Raw genomic sequence first — 20,608 nt, 5'->3', positions numbered from 1 at the left:
AAATACAGGCCCGGGGCCTGTATTAGAGGATTTACGGTATCCATAAAAATCGGGTCTAAAATAAATAGGAGCAGGTCAGTCTCTGGGCGACGCCATATTAGCTTCCATATTTCCTTCTACGGGAACCCATGAGGAAAACATGCATTCACTGATATGTAACAAACGGTTACAAATCTTTCACCATTCATAAATGCTGTTTTACACATTTACCTCTTCACTCGCTGCCAGTGATCAAAGGGAGTCTGATGCACTCCCTGGGATTTTTGACCCTAATGGCCATCCATTGATAAGGTCTTACAAAAATCCCCTTCTTGCAATGATTTAGGTTTGTACTGCCCCTTATAGCCAGGGAAAATACACATCATCACTTTAAAGCTGCAGTGGCTAATTTGGAAAACAAACTAGCTTAAATTTTGCCCATTAACAACATTCTAACACAGTATAGCTACAAATATATTGTGCAGATGAAAAAAAATAATGAAGCGGTTCGCTTGTATTTGTCTAAAAGCCTCCACCAATATCACGTTTTGGATCGAAAACGGCTATTGGGCCATCCGGTTGACCAGCTGCCATACTTCCCAGGGTCCTTCATCCATTACACACTCACGTATTCATGTGCAACTCTATTTGGCACTTAGCTACTAACACCCCAAATGTTTGCTTTGGCTAATTTTGATTAGCTGTGGCGGCCATCTTGAATGGTGATGACTCCAAATGGAATCAGTTGTACACGTGGATGTGGTGATTACTCTCTGGAAGTCTCATTAAAATCAGATGCAGACAAGGACAAAAAGCCCCTCTCATTGGCAGCGTGCGATTAAAACTTAAAAATTGTGTCTGTTTTTCAGGTTTTTTTTAATCTCACTTTTAATATTACGGTCATCAGTGTAAATGTAATCAGTTGCAGCGCACCAAGACACATGGGTAAACAGGAACTTTATCATAATAAAAGAAGTCTTCAAATTTCATATTGTCCTTGAACTAATTTCTCCTTCCAAGTGTAAGACCTTGGGTGTAGCACAGACATGGCATCAACATTAGGATTGTATTATTTAACATTTAGGTCAAAAACAAACTCAAAACTCAGTGAGCTCATCCTCACCACACCTGATCTAATCATACAAGTCAGGATATCATATATCTGATGCCAGTATTTGATCCGTGGTGTGAGTGCAGTATGTCAGGGGTGTGTTTTTAGGGAACCAGGTAGAGCGTAAGAACCACATTTTACTAGATACTCAGCTGTTCATGACTTGTAAAGTCCTCGTTCACCCGTGTCTCTGGATAAACGGAGGAGGAAAAGCGTGGGGGCATCTATTATTGTAGCCATACCCATCTGTCTGCACTGTTCAGAGCGATATGTCAAAAACTGCAAAAACAACTCCCAGCCGTCCCATTCAGCTGTGGGGCTCATCCCTGCGGCCTGAGGGGGGGGGGGGGGGGGGGGGGGGAGCACATGCACAACATTGGTGTTTTAACAACGGATGACATGCGGCAGCTCGTCCCGCTGTGTCAGGTGTAACAACAAGGTGTGAGCGTGGTAGTTGGCTGCAAAATGCAGTTATTTAATAATGAGGTTGCTCAGACGCACGAAGGGGGAGGTTGAACTGCTTCTCCAGGAAACTGTCGTTTCTGTCAACAGCCGAGGACGCTGTGGTGTATTTCAAAAGAAGCACCTCCGTAAAATCTGCTGTGGATTTTCCTCTGGGAGCTAAAACCTCAACAACAGCTGCAAAGTAGTCATGGGGGTGCTGCTGCTGTTTCTGAGTGAGCACACCGTATTTTTTCCCCTCACTTTACGTCGGCTCCCAACTTGGCTTTGTGTGTTACTCTGAGATAAAGTGCCTTGATGAATTTTGAATGAGGCCGCATTGCTCACTTAGTCAAAACAGATACGAGCGCGCTAAAGTAGCGGTGACACTCGGAGAGGGAGAGGGAGAGAGCGGAGAATGACCGTGATGTGCATGCATGCCCAAACCTGAACGGATACCCCACTGCTGCCTGATTCCTGCTGAGCCCAGAGGAAGCAGGTTCTTATCAGGGAGGACAGGAAGATACTGAGAGTGGGGGGGAGGAAGAGGGAGAGGGAGTGGGGGTTGGAGGCCACATGGCACTCTGCAGAGCTTAACTTGACACCAGTTTCCTTTGTAAAGTTCTCTGGGAGAACTTATTGTGTGTAAACCCTTAAAATGTAGAATTGCTTTAAACAAATGCAATGCTTTTTATTTTTTTTACATTTTCCTTTTCAGTTCTCTTGTTAGTTCCTGCTTCAAGTTCTGATCACTTTCTTTTTAATCTGTGCCTTTTGAGAGCATCTCAAAGTTCTCCTGATCCCTTGTTGGAGACCAGATTTCTATATGCTCAAAGGCGAGCTTCTTTTAAGTTCCCTTCCCTCTTTGTATTAGTTTGGCAGCTGGTGACAAAAAGAAATGGAAACAGCAGCTCCTACATTTCAGTCACTGAAATAAGCAGGATTATCATGGCCCAGCATAATGATTACCCCACCAACCTTCAAGCACATCATAGGAAAAGTGGAAAGCAATAAGGTAGAGAAGAGGGAAAATGGCTGCGTAACTCACTTTTAAAAATAAATTTTCCAAGATGTGCAACCTCAGTAATAAAGCCAGTCGTTTCTGTTGAATTATTTCATAGATGTGCTTGTATCCTTTGCAGAAGCGTGAAAATGAGCTCCTCGGGCATCCCTCAGCTCTAGCCAGGCAGCATGGCTCCTGCTCCTCCTTCCAGAGAGGACACCAGCAGCTCATTAGCACTATGCTGGAGGCTAACACCGACATAGACACCCGGCCAACTTCAAGCTGCACCAAAGCAGGCTGATCTGCTCTCTACAGTCTTGGTTAGACATCTCAGAGGGACTCCTGCTGCAGAGACACGTGTCCAGCATTTGGACCATCCTCCTTCTCTGATTTGGTGCTTCGGCAGCAGAGCTGGACTGCGCAGCTCCTCGACACTTTGACCTATCTAGACTCTGAACCATGTCTCTTCTGTCGGCCCTGATCACTGTCAGCGGATTGATGCTCCATCTTTGTTTTTGTGTGCTCAGCTCTCAGTACTGTGTCCCACGAAAGACTGTCCCCTACGCGAGTAAGTCACAAATCCTCCAAAAGTTGCAGCATCTTCATGCACTGCATGCATTTGAATATTTTACCTATGACGAACGATCTAAAAGTGCATCTCTAGCTGCTTCATTTACAGAAACATGTTTCTCAATAAATGATCATTTTGCTGCGGAGTCATTTTTCCAGCAGCACAATTGAATAGACTGTTATTTTATTATAGAAGAGGGGGTTAAATCACTGCATCCTAATGCACATATTTCTGTCTAGGTGACCTGAAGTTGTTCAAAGAAGATGGGATCTTCAATTACTCGACTATGCTGATCAGAGATGACGTGGGCGTGGTGCTGCTGGGGGCCAGAGAGGCCATCTACGCTCTGGATATCAGCAACATCTCAGACAAAAAGTCTGCGGTAAGAACCTGAGGAGAGAAAATCTTTCTGCCAAATGTGCAGGTTTCTCATCAGCAGAAACGGCTGTTTGAAGCAGCCAACAAGCGCCGGTCTGCAGAGCGGTTATGCATTAACACCAGAACTACAAAGTAGGCTGCTGAAGCCTTTATCTGGCTTTATCCTGACTGATAAAATGCTGTGGCTAGAAAGTTAAACCTTTGTTGAGTTTTATGATGTTTTACTGCAGCGGCAGAGCGAGCTGATCAAATATCCAGCGAGCAGCTCGAGGCTGGACTGGCTTCAGAATTCAGAGAGGTCACGAAAGTGTGGAGGAGAATAACGAACTGGTCCTCGTTAGATTTATTTTTTTTCATCTTCTTCGGTTTAGAAAAAGATTAATAAACACAATAGATAACTTTTTTTAAAGGAAACACTTCTTCCTAACAGTTATTTTGAGATTTAAACTGAAATCATTTAGTAAAAAATGTTCATGACTCTGAAACATTTCTGGTTTTGGGTCGATACCGATTTTTGACCCACCAAAGACAATTTAGGCTGATTCGGGAGTCCTTTTTTTCATTTCTAAAGAACTTGTGTTTCTGTGAGTTGTTAGTGTGATTTAGCACTTAATGAAAAATTACCAAAGTTGTCATTGCCAGTGGCGGTTCTATATGGAATTACTCCCCGGGCGAGGCCCCCTTTGAGCCCCCCCACCCCGCTCATTTCATTTGGGAAAGACCCAGAGGTGAATTCCCCCACCGCGCCCCTCCCCTTCCTCTTCGTCATACACGCACGGTGCACCCGAACCCTCTCAGTCAGCAGGAGCGCCTGCAGCTGCAGGGGGCGCCAACTTGCTGTTTCCAATCCAGACACTGTGATATGACAGATAATAGAAAACCTCGGTGCGGCGCAGATTTCTTTCTTTTTTATTTTTTACTCAGCACTTGTGCGTCCCTTTGGTGTCATGCCCCAGGCAACTGCCCTGTCTGCCCGTGCCTAAAACCGCTACTGGTCATTGCTGTTTGAGAAAGATGAAAATATATGATAAATGATCTGGAGACCATCTTTTGGTAAATTTCTAATTGTGAGTTTAATATAAACAGTTATTCAAATAGATTTAAAAGATTAAATATAGGATTATAATGAACTAAATAAACTGGCACTAGAAATGAACTGATTCTGGTTTTGAGCATCGATACCAGTTTTGATTATTAACTAAGTACAGAATTTTTTAAAGTATCGTCTGATTTATAGTTCTCTGTGAGCTTCACTAAGGAGAGACGCACGTCGGAAAGGTTTTCACATGCTAACTTCTGTTCAGGCAGCGGAGTGTTGCAAAACAATTCCCCGCCAGGACAGCAGAGGGTGTAGCGCTATTCTGTGACATCCTGCCACCATAACACTCATGTATCCGGTCCACGATGGTGTATTTACTAATGTGTTTATGTATTTCAGAGACTTTATAACAGACAAATTTGTCCTCCACCTCTTCATGCGGTCTCCACCTCTACACCCACGTTTCCCCTCGTTTCCTTCCACGTTTGCTCTGTATTTTGTACTCCTTCAGTCACGGGTGTATAAACGTTCATATTTTTGGACTTTTTCCACGAGGCGTTTTCAATTCTGTGTCTGCCACTAAATATCTTTTTACTTTTTAATGGGGCAATGATGGTGCTGTTGACAAATTTACAGGACTTTGCTTTCGACGAATGTTTGAAATTTTGGGCCTGTCTGCTTCACCCTCTGTGAGCCCGTGCGCCAACGCAAAATGGCGTTGCGTGTCTCCAAACCACCAAAGACAAAGAAGTATAAATCAGGCTTAACACATAACAATTTCCAGCTTCTCCACCTACTGGTTGAAAATGGAATTACAACTGACATTAACAACCCTGCAGGAGCCTGCTGTAGCTAGCGCTAACAACGAGCTAACACTCACATGGGCCAAGTCTTACAAAATAAGCCACAAATTAAAATGATCCACAATGTTGGGCAAAAAATATTGTTGCATACAACCCAGTAGCAACAAAGCTGCGCAGGTCACCATCAGTCCGTGATTTCATGGCCTCCTTCAGCTTCCTTACCCCCAAATTCCACTACCTCCGCTCCGCTCCGACACGAACGCCGGAGCAAAATCGGTCCCGTTGTAGTCAATCAGAGCAATTCCACTATTGCGGCCGTGCTCCGGCAGTGCGGCGCCGTGCGCCGCCCTCTGTTCCGGCATCCGGCAAAAATAGAATCGATCCTATTTTCGCCGGACGCCGGAGCACCTCCGCAGTAAATGGACAGAAATCACAACGGCCCAACAGGAAAAGGAGCGAGCACAACTTCCGTTTTTCACAATAAATCGATAAACAAAAGGCGTTTTTTGTTTCATATGCACAGGTTTAACAACTTTTAACAACTATCAATGGGGGCTGAAGTTTAAATGCACAAAAGTAAGCCATAAATACAGTTTCCACTATCAAAGCAGTCACACTTTGTTGATCCAAACACTGCTGATCTCTCAACACAAATGATGGGCAGACTAAACAGCTCATGCCGATGCTTCTCCCACACAACGGGTGTTTGGATCTAACTTCCGCGTTTATTGCTCGGACTGTATCGCAAGAGCTTGAAAATCCCGCGCATGCTTGTTTGCCCCCCTCAGGTCTCCGCACCGGAGCGGAGCCGCTCGTACCAGTAAAAATTGAGTTCGGAAGCGAGCGGCTGCGGAAGGCGGGGGCGGACCGGAGCGGAGCGGAGGTAGTGGAATTTGGGGGTTAAACGAGTGTAGGCAGTGCAGATTTTTACTCTGGGTTTAGCCACTTGCTTCGCCTCCAAAGACATTACTATCTGACTTTTACTTCCAGGCTCCACCATGATGCCAACAAAAAAGCAAACACCTTTTTCCTTCTTCTTGTGTTTGGTAGTGATGGTTGGAACTGATCAAGCTAATTGCTAGCCTCTTTTTAGCTATAAGTACAGATAATGGCTAACAGCCAATAAGCAGGTAAAGAGCGCCCCCCTAGGACACCTACCCGCTCCACCTAACTGTTAAGTGCTGTTTCTGGTCTGCAGAGGGCTGCAGAGTGATGTCCCATTTGAAGTTGGTAAAATTTCTACTTACACAATTGCTGAACCCCACTTTTCTTTATTTGGTTTAAAGTTAAATATTTAAGTACTCAGCTGCTCCCAGGCTCTGCTGGCAGACTACAGGTTTTCGTTTCACGCTTCAAAACCGCTGATAGTCGTTCTCAATGACTTGCAGGGCTTGGTGGCTTATGAAAAGGTTCCCTATGCAAGATAATGCTTTTATTAACCCTCCCACTGTCTTTATGGGTGACCCCACGAGTAAAGTTGACCATTGAGCAGGATCGATGGTTTATCCCTTGAGGTCCATGTGGCAGGGGTGAGGTGGTGCTCACTCCTCACCCCTGCCATTTTCATGGACCTCAAGGGATAAACCATCAACCCTGCTCGATGGTCAACTTTCCTCGCGGGGTCACACCCATTAGGACAGTGGGAGGGTTAAAAGAGAGAAACCATTCTCAAATATAAAATATAGAACAATTAATTGCTTTATGTTTACATTGGCCAAACTAGCAATCTTGTGGAAATAAAACTGAATCTGAATACTAAATGTAAAAGGTAACCTTTCTTTGCAGAGTCAAAGAAGAATTTTCCTTTTTCTTTCCTCCTTTTTTAAATTACAAAACCTCTCATGGCTGTAAAAACAGAAAAGCCTTGAAGTCAGCACCAAAGGGTGTTGGATTTCACAGACTGGAAAAATTCCAGATCATTATATTCTAGTTTTTTTCCTATTTAATCTAGACTAGTTCTCATTTTTTGCTAGGTAACTGAGTGAGAACCTGTTATTCTGGACTTGTTGTGATCCAACAGTGATAGCTGAGGAGGAACGACTCCTTATGTTAGACAAACGTAGGAGATACGCTGCTGCGTGGTGACACCATCCTTCCTGCACGCTTTAACAGGAAACTTTCCTTGTGTTGTTGCAGGTGTATTGGCCAGTTACTGAGGAGAAGCAGAGGGAGTGTGCAAACAAGGGAAAGGACCCTGAGGTATATGTCACCCCTTTCAAAACAAAATCTATCTTTTTTCCCTCCAGTGCACAGAAACAGAGTTAAAGGACCAGTGTCCTCCCCCTGGCAGTCTCTCCCTGTACATTAGTAAATCATTTATATGGGAGTATTTTATTTTTCCTTTTTAAGTCTTTTACATAGAGGTCCATTTGAAGTGCTTTGCTTGTAACTGTGCACTGAATCTCCAAATAAAGGCACAAGGAGAAACGCCACGTGCTCATCCTTGACCTTTTGACCAGCAGCTTGGCCTGTGCTCCCACTGTGTGTGTGTGTGTGTGTGTGTGTGTGTGTGTGTGTGTGTGTGTGTGTGTGTGTGTGTGTGTGTGTGTGTGTGTGTGTGTGTGTGTGTGTGTGTGTGGGACAGTCATGTTTGTGTTTGTCTGACCTTGGCATTCCCTCTGCTGGATCTTGTTGCAGGTGGAGTGTCGTAACTACATTCGAACTCTGCACAGTGTGAACGACACTACAATTTACGTGTGTGGCACATACGCCTTTTCTCCTATCTGTGATTATATGGTGAGTATGGATGTCCGATTGGCAGTGAGAATGTTGTGTTAGGATTCTGGGAAGTTCGCTACATTACGTGTTTGTGTACAAGCTGCTTTAAGGGTAATAAAAGTGTTTTACTTGAACTGATGTGATTTATTTTGAGAGTGTTAGAGATGTTTTAAGATGGCAGAGCTGTGACTAAACAGAAAAGGGCCCTTTTCTTTCCTGGGGCGACGGTGGCACAGGAGTTAAGAGCTCGCCCCATAATCGTAAGGTTGCAGGTTCGAGCTTCACTCAGTCTGTCGCTGCTGTTGTGTTCTTGGGCAAGACACTTAACCCACCTTGCCTGCTGGTGGTGGTCGGAGGGACCGGTGGCGCCTGTGTACAGCAGACTCACCTCTGTCAGTGCGCCCCAGGGCAGCTGTGGCTACATCTCCGCCAGCATGTGAATGTGTGTGTGAATGGGTGAATGACTGATTGTGTTGTAAAGCGCCTTGGGGGGTTCCAGGACTCTAGAAGGCGCTATATCAAATACAGGCCATTTACCATTCTCATAGTGGATGTTCCACAGCTGTCGGGCACTGGTATCCAGTTGGACGACGTGCAGAGTGCTGGTTGTTTCTAAATCTGTGACTAGCTTGCCTGGTTGTTCAGAGGGAATCTCTATTTCTTCAAATTGAGGATGTTCAGAAAGCATATTTTGGGTTCAAATATTAGATGGAAGCTTGCTTTACTTTTCTTTTTGCAAAGCAACCAAATGAAACCACCTTTAAACTTTTTTCAGTCCATGTTTATACTGTCTGACTGCCTTAAAAAAGCTGTTGCCTTTTAAGGCCTTGTGTTCATTCGGACTGATTAAATCAGTTAATACAAATACTTAAATGTTCAGTGGTCACATAACTAAGATAAGCCATGCAGCTCTTTGCAAATGTCATTTAAATGTGAGTAACAAGTGCAGCTGTAAATATTTACAGCAGTATTATAATGCAAATGGGACTGGCTTGTTCAGTGCCTGTGCTTATTTAAATAAAGTAACATATCACCTATTGTGACTTAATTCTGTTTATTTTTAGTTGTCTGAAGCTCTTTGGTGCAGAGGAAAGAAACCTGTGAAGGTTTTTACTCTTACACACCGATTAGCTCCGTCAACTCATTGTTAATTATTAATATGAATAAAAATAGACAAAATCATCATATTTACTATATTCCCTTGGAAGAAAGCTATATAGTAAAATATACTAATCATTTAATTCCAAAACACCTGTTTAGGTTTTAATGTGTATTTTGGAAAAGAGAACAAATTGAAGCCGGGATTTCGTAATGTGGGTGCAGCTCATGAATCAGCTTCATTTCAGGGAAAGACTTGCGTCTCAGGAGGCTGAATGAGGAAATAAAGAACCTGCAGAGCCAATCAACTTGTTTTATTTTAAATATTTATTGAAATTGATTTTATTTACCTCCTTAAATGATCACATATCTCTTTATAATCTCTATATTTAAAATTTACACACTTTATTCTTGAGACAATGTGTAGTTTTATCGTTAATCTCTGGAAATATCTATCGAAATGTTGTTGAAAATGAATGAAATGATGCCCAATTGTTGAAAAATATTGGTGGTTTCATAACATAAAACCATTCAAATCTGTTCTAAAATACATGGAAGTGGGTAAGTCTCTGGGTGACACCAGTTTTTGTGTGTTTCCTTCTACGGAAGCCCACGAGGACAAAATACATTTACTCATTTGTAACAAACGATTACAAAACTTTCACTATTAATAAACATTGTTGTTTTATACATTTACCTCTTCACTCATTGCCAGTGATGAAAGGGAGTCTAAGGGAGTCTGATATGCTTGTCATTTTGCTGGAGATTGTGCTCACAGGGATGTTTGTCCCTAATGACCGTCCGTTGATAAGGTCTTACTTGAACACAAAAGTAATGCTTGCATGCATTGATTTAGGTATGTACTGCCACCTATTGCCATGGAAAATGCACACATTAAAAACTGGTCTGATGAGTCCAGATGGACCCTGTTACAGAGTGATGGTGCATCAGGGTAAGAAGAGAGGCAGATAAAGCGATGCACCCATCATGCCTAGTGCCTATTGTACAAGCCTGTGGGGGCAGTGCTATGATCTGGGCTTGCTGCAGTTGGTCAGGTCTAGGTTCAGCAACAGGATGTGCTCCAAGAATGAGGTCAGCTGACAACCTGAATATCCTGAATGACCAGGTTATTCCATCTTCCCTGATGGCACGGCCATATTCCAAGATGACAATGCCAGGATTCATCAGGCTCGGATAGTGCAAGAGTGGTTCAGGGAGTATGAGACATCATTTTCACATGGATTGGCCACCACAGAGTCCAGACCTTAACCCCATTGAGAATCTTTGGTATGTGCTGGAGAAGATCAGACTCTACCATCATCAATGCGAGATCTTGGAGATGGATGGAAATACAGTGGGGCAAAAAAGTATTTAGTCAGCCACCGACTGTGCAAGTTCTCCCACTTAAAATGATGACAGAGGTCAGTAATTTTCATCATAGGTACACTTCAACTGTGAGAGACAGAATGTGAAAAAAATCCATGAATTCACATGGCAGGATTTTTAAAGAATTTATTTGTAAATCAGGGTGGAAAATAAGTATTTGGTCAATAACAAAAATTCAACTCAATACTTTGTAACATAACCTTTGTTGGCAATAACAGAGGTCAAACAATTACTATAGGTCTTTACCAGGTTTGCACACACAGTAGCTGGTATTTTGGCCCATTCCTCCATGCAGATCTTCTCGAGAGCAGTGATGTTTTGGGACTGTCGCCGAGCAACACAGACTTTCAACTCCCTCCACAGATTTTCTATGGGGTTGAGGTCTGGAGACTGGCTAGGCCCCTCCAGGACTTTCAAATGCTTCTTAAGGAGCCACTCCTTTGTTGCCCGGGCGGTGTGTTTGGGATCATGGTCGTGTTGGAAGACCCAGCCACGTTACATCTTCAAAGCTCTCACTGATGGAAGGAGGTTTTGGCTCAGAATCTCACGATACATGGCCCCATTCATTCTGTCCTTAACACGGATCAGTCGTCCTGTCCCCTTAGCAGAAAAACAGCCCCAAAGCATGATGTTCCCACCCCCATGCTTCACAGTAGGTATGGTGTTCTTGGGATGCAAGTCAGTATTCTTCTTCCTCCAAACACGACGAGTTCAGTTTATACTAAAAAGTTCTACTTTGGTTTCATCTGACCACATGACATTCTCCCAATCCTCTGCTGTATCATCCATGTGCTCTCTGGCAAACTTCAGACGGGCCTGGACATGCACTGGCTTCAGCAGCGGAACACGTCTGGCACTGCAGGATTTGATTCCCTGCCGTTGTAGTGTTTTACTGATGGTGACCTTTGTTACTGTGGTCCCAGCTCTCTGCAGGTCATTCACCAGGTCCCCCCGTGTGGTTCTGGGATTCTTGCTCACCGTTATCATGATCATTTTGACCCCACGGGATGAGATCTTGCGTGGAGCCCCAGATCGAGGGGGATTATCAGTGGTCTTGTATGTCTTCCATTTTCTGATAATTGCTCCCACATTTGATTTTTTCACACCAAGCTGCTTGCCTTTTGTAGATTCACTCTTCCCAGTCTGGTGCTGGTCTACAATTCTTTTCCTGGTGTCCTTCGAAAGCTCTTTGTTCTTGGCCATAGTGGAGTTTGGAGTCTGACTGTTTGAGGCTGTGGACAGGTGTCTTTTATACAGATAATGTGTTCAAACAGGTGCCATTAATACAGGTAGCGAGTGGAGGACAGAAAAGCTTCTTAAAGAAGACGTTGCAGGTCTGTGAGAGCCAGAGATTTTCCTTGTTTGAAGTGACCAAATACTTATTTTCCAACCTGATTTACAAATAAATTCTTTAAAAATCCTGCCATGTGAATTCATGGATTTTTTCACATTCTGTCTCTCACAGTTGAAGTATACCTATGATGTAAATTACTGACCTCTGTCATCATTTTAAGTGGGAGAACTTGCACAATCGGTGGCTGACTAAATACTTTTTTGCCCCACTGTAGATCTTGTGACATTGCAGAAGCAAAAAGAATATCAGAGTGTGTGACCTTTTGTTTTGGGCCGGGCAGTGTATGATAATGTCCATTAAATGTGAAATTTTATGGTGGTGGGGACAAAAAAAAAAAAACCACAAACTTAAACATATTTTTCCTGTCCTCTCCTGATCTTTTTGTTTCCAACAGATGCTTGTTAATGGGCAGCTGACGCTGAAGGGAAGGCAGGGGGAGGGAAAGGGGAAGTGTCCTTTTGATCCCTTTCAGAGATACTCCTCCCTCATGGTCGGTGAGTGTCCAAACCAGCATTGCTCCCAAAGCGAACACAAGCATTGAAACAAAATAAAACTGCTGAATCAAACAAAACTGTGAGAGGAGCTTATTTGAAGGCTCCTCTTAAATCCAATCATTATACAGCGAGTTGTACCTGCTCTCTATCAAAACATTCATTTATCAACACAGCAAAAGTTTTTTTCCCCACCACTTCACATATTATTGCTTTATTGTTGATTCAACTTGATGAGGAGAAAGGATTTCCAGGAATATTTACTCCTCTATTGTTCCTGCTCAACAGGAAATGACCTGTACGCTGCTACATCCATCAACTTCTTGGGTTCTGAGCCGGTGATCCTGCGCAGCTCCAACTTGGCTCTTCGCACTGAGTTTAAACGCTCTTGGCTCAGTGGTGAGTTCCTTTTACTACTAGAAAAAAAAACCACAACAAACCATATATGATAAAATATTTAATTTTCTATATTTATTCATTTTTTCTGTGCTTTTCAGAGCCTAACTTTGTCTACATGGACTTTGTGGGCGAGAGCTTTGAAAGTCCTGACGGGGATGATGATAAGATCTACCTGTTCTTCAGTGAGAATGCCATAGAGTACGACTTCTACAGCAAAGTAGTTGTGTCACGAGTCGCCCGTGTCTGCAAGGTCAGTTACAAACACAGACTTGAACTAGTTTGACCTGCCAGGAGGTGTTACATAAGTGTGTCCTGTCTGTTTAGGGAGATATGGGTGGCCAGCGGACGCTACAGAAGAAATGGACGTCGTTCCTGAAAGCACATCTGGATTGTCCCTTTCCTAAACCCAGCCTGCCCCCTGTTGTCCAGGATGTCTTCCTGCTGAAGCACAAGGACTGGAGGAAGAGCGTCTTCTACGCCGTCTTCACTCCTCAGTCGTAAGTGTTTACTACCAAATCCTCTGGTGTTACAGCTGAGTGTGCACATGGGATTTGTGTAAGAACATCCATACAAACAAAAACATCTGCCTCACAGATTAACAAATGCGATCAAATGTGTTGCAGGAGTTTGTCTCAGATCTCAGCAGTCTGTGCCTTCTCTGTCTCTGCTATTCGAGACAATTTCAACCAGGGAAAGTTCAAGACACCTGTTGCTGTGGAGACGTCCCATGTTAAGTGGATGATGTACACCGGTGAGGTGCCGGTGCCCAGACCAGGAGCGGTGGGTTTGGAACACATTAGAAAGTTGCATGAACAACATTTGAGACGTATTTAATCTAAACTCCAAGTCTTGGTTTATTTGCAGTGTATCAACAACGCCGCGCGTAACCTGGGGATGAATCGTTCGCTGGACCTTCCAGACAAAACTCTGCAGTTCATTAGAGACCGGCCCTTGATGGACGAGGCTGTCTCCCCGGAGACGGGAGTGCCGCTGCTGCTCAAGAAGGGAGCTTTACTCACTCGAATCGTGGTGGATAGTGTGCTGGCGCTCAACGGAGAGAGATACAACGTCATGTTTATTGGAACTGGTAACGTTATCCAAACTAAACCGTTTAACTGATGAGACAGACGCCAAAGTTAGCTTTTTGGCTTATGTTAAAGCTAAACTTGAAGTTTTTAAAAACTTTGTTTCAAATAGAAACCAGTTCTTTTCACCATTTGGATCCTTAAAAGCAGAGAAATAAATTAAAACTTGCATCAAGAACATTGCCTTTGAAGTTTTTATTAATAATAAAGTCTTAGGACTCGGATTCACACTGAGATCAATAAAATCATGTGGATTAACATATGTGTGTGTGTTTGTTTTGTGGTTTTTATAACAGAGGATGGATTTATTCAGAAAGCTGTCAACTTTGATGGAGAGATGTTCATCATCGAAGAGATTCAGGTGTATGAAAACCCAGAAGCTATCAGCATCCTGCGGCTGTCGTCCAGCAAGGTAAAGAGACTGGTCCAGAACTCGAGAGGTGTTTCAGTTGAGTGGGCTACCAAGATCGTGGGTGCTCACAGTTCTGGGGGGAGTTTAACAATGAGACTTGTAAAGATGATCCCTGCAGGTTCTTGTCAGGGTTTTTGCATGTGGTGGGGTTCAGAGATTTGCTATTCGCCCAACAAACGCCGGACAACATTTAAAGTCCCCAACACAACTTTAGATTTGACTGAAATCAATGAAATTTGTTCGACGCATCTGCAGGTTTAAAGGAGATGTATATTAAAATGCAAAGTGCAGGGTAATTTATTTTTATGTCATATAAAATGCTGTCCATAAATATAATTTGAAACATTTATTGTGTTTTATTTTACAATACATAACGGCTCATTTTTTAGAGTAAACAATGGCCCCTTTTCAGCAAAGCTTCTAAAAATGCTTCCCCCCCCCCCCTAAAAAAAAATCTTAACCTCTGGTGTAACAGGTGGAGTTATAAGCTACCCTTGGTAAAGGTCAGTGTGGCGAGTAAGTAGTTTTCAAGTAGATGGGTTGCATTATGGAGTCGGTGTGTGTGTTCATTAGTTTTAGATTGCGTGCATTTTTCTTAAAAATGGTAAACTATTGTGTTGTTGGAGGCTGTACAAACTCCAGCGTGTCCAGACATCGAGTCCAGGGGTTTCCAAATGAGAAAAAAAAGGCACAATCTTCCAGTTCTGGGTGCGTTTTGTGCAGCTGAAACGACGGTTTGTCACTTCTGCTTCAGCTACGAAAAATGCAGTCGTTTGTGGTGTGCAGTTCAGACCGGAGGACTACAATCCCAGCGATGTGATGGAGTTAAACGTGCCCCCCATCCTGCTCTGGAGGCTGTTAAAAATACCCTGCAGGCTCCTGGAGCCCAGATCAGCGTTGGAACCTGCCCAGAGAGGTTGGGACTAGCCTCCAGAGCCCCGTGGCAGGGTTTTTAAAAATACTTGCGGGCTCCTGGAGCCCAGATCGCCGTCTTATCGAGCTCAGAACTGCTCGTCCCGAGCTCCAGAACAGGATGATGGGCATCTCTCACCTATGCCACTTCTGGTTTGGCAGAAAAATATTTATTTTGACAAAAATGACTCCAAAAGCCTAAATAATGTATGAATGTGTATAAAGTTGCAGTTAAAACGAGTCCCTATTGTTTCTCTAAACACTGGTTTAAAGGAGGCTCTAACCTACAATTTGATCTTTTAAGTTCCTTATTCCAAAAGCACCTGCTTACATTTGTTGAGAATAAGAAGCAGTTTAAATGCAGACAGGTTTAGAGGGATGATGTCTCAATTTTTCTGTGTGGGTGCTCAGCTCAGGAGGTGGAGATAAAGATGGAGAAGATAAATGACCTGCACTTATAGCCCTTTTCAGGGTCAGAGGACTCTGAAGCGCTTTACACTGGTGTTTCGTTCATCTGTGTTTAGCTTCAGCTTGTGTTCTTAAAGTGACTGAAACCTGAAATGGCTCATTCTGTCAATATTAAAACTGCTGAAATCACTATGCGAGAGGGATTTAGTGCAAAGAACTCATAAACATGTTGTGTTGACTTTATAACTATAAGAAAATGTCATATGTCCCCTTTAAATGATCCAGGTAATGATATGAGAAACTCGTGGTAGAAAATAATGTCTAAAGCTATTAGGGGGAAATATTGTACAGACTTGACACACATGCATGTATCTGAGTCCCAACTGTGTTTAACTTGTAGTTTTTTCTACCACGTTGAAGTGACAGGTTAAAAAAAGGCCATGCTCAGAAAGCTGAGAGTCAGTGCTGAGGCTTAAACCAGACTGCTTTGATTTTAGCTCTTTCAAACAGAAATCCTGTTGTATTTTTAAATAATTCATCACCTTCATGTTCCACTCACACCCTTGTCTTTATCATCTATCACACGACTCTTTGCTCCTTCTCTAGCACTCGCTGCATTTACATCAGCAGCTAAATCTGATTTTAAAATTTGCTGCCTCTAAATTTGCAGCCTGCTTTTATTCCCACCGCTACAGTAATTCTTTATCTTTTCAGGATTCAGCAGTTTATCAGAAGCATACAAGGTGTTCACTATTGGAGAAAACAGGTCAATGTTTCAGCAAATACCATATTTATGAGTGAGAAGTGAGAAAGGTTTTAGGAATGCTTGAACTTGTATAAAAAGAAATGCTTCCAGCTGTGAGTCAGAATCTGAGGTTGAACCATCGACATATAAATATTGGACAATGGGTTTCCATAGGCTCCAATAACAAGTTTTTGTGATAAAATGGGAGGTGGCCACCACCGCCATTTTGACCGTGTCACAGGTTCCGTCAAGCCCAGACAATTCCACAGAAGGGAAGAGAGGTGGAGCTGAGGGTGGGGCTGTAAGGCTGGGATCAACTGACGACACCCGGTCGAACTAGCTACAAGCTAACCCAAAGCTAGCGCGGAGGTGGGAGCTAAGCTAACGGAGGTAGCAACCTAGCTACAGCCGGAGTTAACTGTGCACAACACCAGAGCTTCTGAGTCAGAGATACGCTGGGCTGACCGCTGGGTAAAACCGGGTGGAACACAGAGGTCTCCCGAGAGCTGCTGAAAGCCGCCAGCCCGCACAGCAGACAGAAGCCGCGATCAGACAGAGATGCGCCGAGCTGCGGGGAGGGGAGAACCGGGTGGAAAACATCGGTCTCCCGAGACCTCCACAAGCCGATAGTCGGAGCCCAGCTCCACCAACATGTTATATTTCATCCCATTTTCTAAAGTGCAGCATTACGTTAAATGCACTGGGGTTTGACCCTATTACATTTAAATTTCATGGTTAAACAGTACATGTTAAAATCTAAGCTCAGCTCAGCAGTGACCTAAAATACATAAATATAATTTTACTTACCAAAAAAAATGAAGTGGAGACTCCTTGGACGCTCTATTAGTGCAATTAATGCCACAGCAAGTCATTTTGTCCAACAATTGCACAACAAATATCCAAAAAAGAAAACACAAACACAGAGACTCAAAATCCCAGAACAGTTTCCAAGCCAGACCGAGGCTCTACTGAGGCCTTTCCACGGCGCTAGTCATTAAACAGAATTTTAGGCTTTTAATACACTTAAACAGAAGAGTGAGAAAAAAATTCACCCCCCTCAGAGTTGTCATGAGTGTAAACTAGATCATTTAAACAAAAAACATGTTTTGGTACCTGGCTGTAAACATGTTTATTTCTGCTGTGAAATTGGTATTTTTAACATGGGAGTCAATGAGGATTTGCTCGCTTCTGACACCAGCCCCCAGTGGATGAGGGTGGAACTGCAATTTATTTGAGCCGCATTGTGGGGGCTTGGGTTGAGCCAAGCTGCATTTAGTTTAAGGCAGCTTTTTTGATTTGGTGGTGATTTGAGGTTTTTCTTGGAAAATGTCTTTCTAAAAGTTTAAATAATGATACATGAAATGGTTTGTTTTATTATAAGCGTGTATTTCTTGTTCTGTGTACAATCATAGGGCCAGTTGTTTGCTGGTTCTGAATTTGGAGCTGTTCAGATGCCAGTCAGTAACTGCAGCCGGTACGGGTCTTGTGTGGACTGCATCTTGTCCAGGGATCCTTACTGTGCCTGGGACATGTCCTCCGCACAGTGCGCCCCCGTCTACAGTTTGTCCTCAAATACTGCATTACAGAGTCTGAAGGATGGAAATGTGTCCCAGTGCCCTGCATCAGGTAAATTCCTCACTGGAAAGACGAGTGCCAGCAGTGTGATGTTGGATTAACCTGGTTTGTGTTGCGTTTTTTTTTATAGATCCAGTAGCGGTTGTTGACTTAAACCTGGTTCCAGGAAACAACATCCAACTGCCTTGCCAACTTCACTCCAACCTGGCACACGTCCACTGGAGATTCTCCGATCAACCGCTTCCCTCTACCGACAAATACTACATCTACAGCGGAGGCCTCCTCATCCTAAACGCGTGTGAATCAGACATCGGCTTGTATGCCTGTGACTCGCTAGAGCAGATAAATGGCAGAACGTTCAACCGGACCATGGCGGCTTATCATCTACAGCTCTTCTCTGACCCAGAAGAGGTTGTGAGCACCACTCCTGGCACAACAACGGTCCCAAAAACCTTGTTTCTCACTGTGAGTACAACTCGGGATCCGGGTTGGGACGGCAAGGAGCCGCCGCTCCCGGAGACTCAAAACGACATGAGCAGGGTGAGCCTACTGGAGGTGGCTGTGGGACTGCTGTCCCTACTATGCCTCTCCCTCCTTGGCATCATATTTTGGATCTGGAGCCAAGAGCACTGTAAGTGTTTTAAATTTACAAAACGCCCCAGAGACGTTGAGAAGAGAAAGCAGTCAGGAGACTACTTCCAGAGCAGAACTTCAGAGATAAAGCTCCCGGGGCCTGAGTCAGGGAGACTTTGCAGCACCAATGATTATCACACTGCAGTTGACTTCAAAGGGAACGGGAACCACTTCTCACCCATGGCCAACCTTTCAAGTTTGGACGGTCTGGGGTACATACACGATGAGTCAGAGATTTGACCCTGCTGAGGCACGGACTTCAGGTCTGCATCGGTGCAATAGCCACTGTCCTTTAGGTGTTCTACTGAAACATGGTTTCTTATTAAGGGTTTTTGGTTTGTTTGATCAGTGCACTGGTTTTCCTGGGAAATTTCCTTTACCGTGTAACATTTCCATGCTCTCTTCAGGCAGCTGAAAATCTCTGAGAAAGATATTTTTTCCACCCAAAAAGCAGTGGACGATGGATTTTTATATCTATATTTTTGTACTATGATAAATTGTGAATATCTTACATGTATATTATGTACAGCAATATTTGTGACTATTTATTTGTGGGACTTCACTTTTTATATCACGCTAAAACAGCTGGGATCCAAGCCTTGAATAAATAATCACAAAAAAACTAAAGCGTTTAAACTCCTCATTAAAGGTTCTGGTGTTTAATCAGTACAGCACTCATCTTTCAACAACCTGTGCTTTTGTTTTAGGTTCTGCTTTGGCGTTTCATCACGGACATGCCTGTTTGTTATAAGCTGCAGTTATACCTCGGACTCCCTTATACAAAAAAACAAAAAAAACATTTTACTCCAGTTTGTGTTATATCAGCATTTAGGGATTAACTCTTGTTACTGGGGCATTTTTTGTTGTTGGGATACACAGCTGTAATTCAAATCAATGCATAATGTAGTTTTCTATGGAAAATACATAAAACGTTGGGAATCAGAGGTGTGGGTGTGCATTTCTGTCAGTGAATCAGAATAATTTTCTTTCAGTTGTTGGAAAATAAAACACTGCCTTCTTCACTATAAAATAAAATGTTGGGCTGTTGATTTTTTTTTATTTTAATCACTTGAAATTTACATAAAAGTGAAACATCTCGATGAATTTAACTGTGTCGGATAAAAAGACAAAAACAGAACTTGAACTGTTTTCTGTAGATTTTTAGTTTTACATTAAACTAGGCAATAACCAAGAGTGAAATGCAAAGATAAGAACATTGGTCTAAAAATCTGACTGCGGTGCAAAAGCTGAATGCTTTTTCTTGCATGCTCATTAAGATTCAAAATCAGAACTGTCACATAAAGGTTCAAACATCTGGACAGTAACGTGCAGCTGCAAAACTATGATTCAATTCCAGCTAGAATAAGGTGTCAGAATCAAGGATGAATGTTACTGCTGCTGCATAAGAACATATTTCTGCTGATGCATGGGATATCAGAAATGCTTCCGTTTCCCTTGCCAACTATTTTTTTCTAATCAAAAAGGTTGCACATGCGTTTGTCAAATAGCCCAATCTGTCTTTTTATTTTCCCAAAGTTTCTTTTAAGCTTACAAAATTTAGACATTTGAACAGACAACAGAATCCCTCTGCTTGGAGGAAACCTACTACAAAAGGACACGTTGGTCCAGTTGTCCCTAAACAGTTACTTAGTTGAAATATAACTTAATCCTACTCGTTCTGCAACAACAGTAATTCACAGGGTATCCGCGGGTCCTTAAAAAGTCTTACATTTGCTTTTCCAAATTTAAGGCCTTAAAAATCCTTAAAAATGACAAATAATCCTTAAATACAGTTTCCAAAGGTCTTATTTATAAAAATTTTCATAAATTTCTAGTTAGTGTTCAGCATTTGTTTGTGTATGATGTTGGCGTAAGCAGAACCGTACACATTCAGTTGGTTGTGAAAGGGGCCTATTTTTAGATGAGCACATTAGCTGGTTAAGCTAGTGGGAGCTTGCGCCGTGGGCATGTGAAAGTTTAATGGTAACTAGATAGCTTATCCCATGTTGGCAACATGGTTAGCACCGGTTCCAGGGGATAGCTGGAAATTATAGCTTAAAGTAAAAA

General features: G+C 43.0%; 1 protein-coding gene across 1 annotated transcript; it reads left to right on the top strand.

Moving 5' to 3' along the window:
- Positions 1 to 2,766: 2,766 nt before the first annotated feature.
- On the top strand, positions 2,767 to 19,590 carry si:ch211-129c21.1 (semaphorin-4E). The gene is made up of 13 exons (XM_015971649.3): positions 2,767 to 3,102; positions 3,345 to 3,487; positions 7,462 to 7,524; positions 7,963 to 8,061; positions 12,276 to 12,375; positions 12,661 to 12,771; positions 12,870 to 13,021; positions 13,096 to 13,268; positions 13,395 to 13,551; positions 13,636 to 13,858; positions 14,153 to 14,268; positions 17,746 to 17,959; positions 18,039 to 19,590. The coding sequence occupies exons 1-13, from the start codon at positions 2,994 to 2,996 to the stop codon at positions 18,779 to 18,781; spliced, it is 2,403 nt and encodes an 800-aa protein (XP_015827135.1). The 5' UTR covers positions 2,767 to 2,993; the 3' UTR covers positions 18,782 to 19,590.
- The last annotated feature ends 1,018 nt before the right edge of the window (positions 19,591 to 20,608 follow it).

This window comes from Nothobranchius furzeri, chromosome 8 (genome assembly GCF_043380555.1).
Source record: "Nothobranchius furzeri strain GRZ-AD chromosome 8, NfurGRZ-RIMD1, whole genome shotgun sequence".
NCBI lineage: Eukaryota > Metazoa > Chordata > Actinopteri > Cyprinodontiformes > Nothobranchiidae > Nothobranchius > Nothobranchius furzeri.
Note: the sequence above shows the minus strand (reverse complement) of the source record. Positions and strands in the feature narration are given on the sequence as shown.

Coding starts and splice junctions, on each gene's coding strand:
- si:ch211-129c21.1 (XM_015971649.3), top strand. CDS start 2,994: ATGTCTCTTCTGTCGGCCCTGATCACTGTCAGCGGATTGATGCTCCAT. Junction 13,269..13,394: donor GCCGTCTTCACTCCTCAGTC/GTAAGTGTTTAC, acceptor AATGTGTTGCAG/GAGTTTGTCTCAGATCTCAG. Junction 17,960..18,038: donor GTCCCAGTGCCCTGCATCAG/GTAAATTCCTCA, acceptor TTTTTTTTATAG/ATCCAGTAGCGGTTGTTGAC.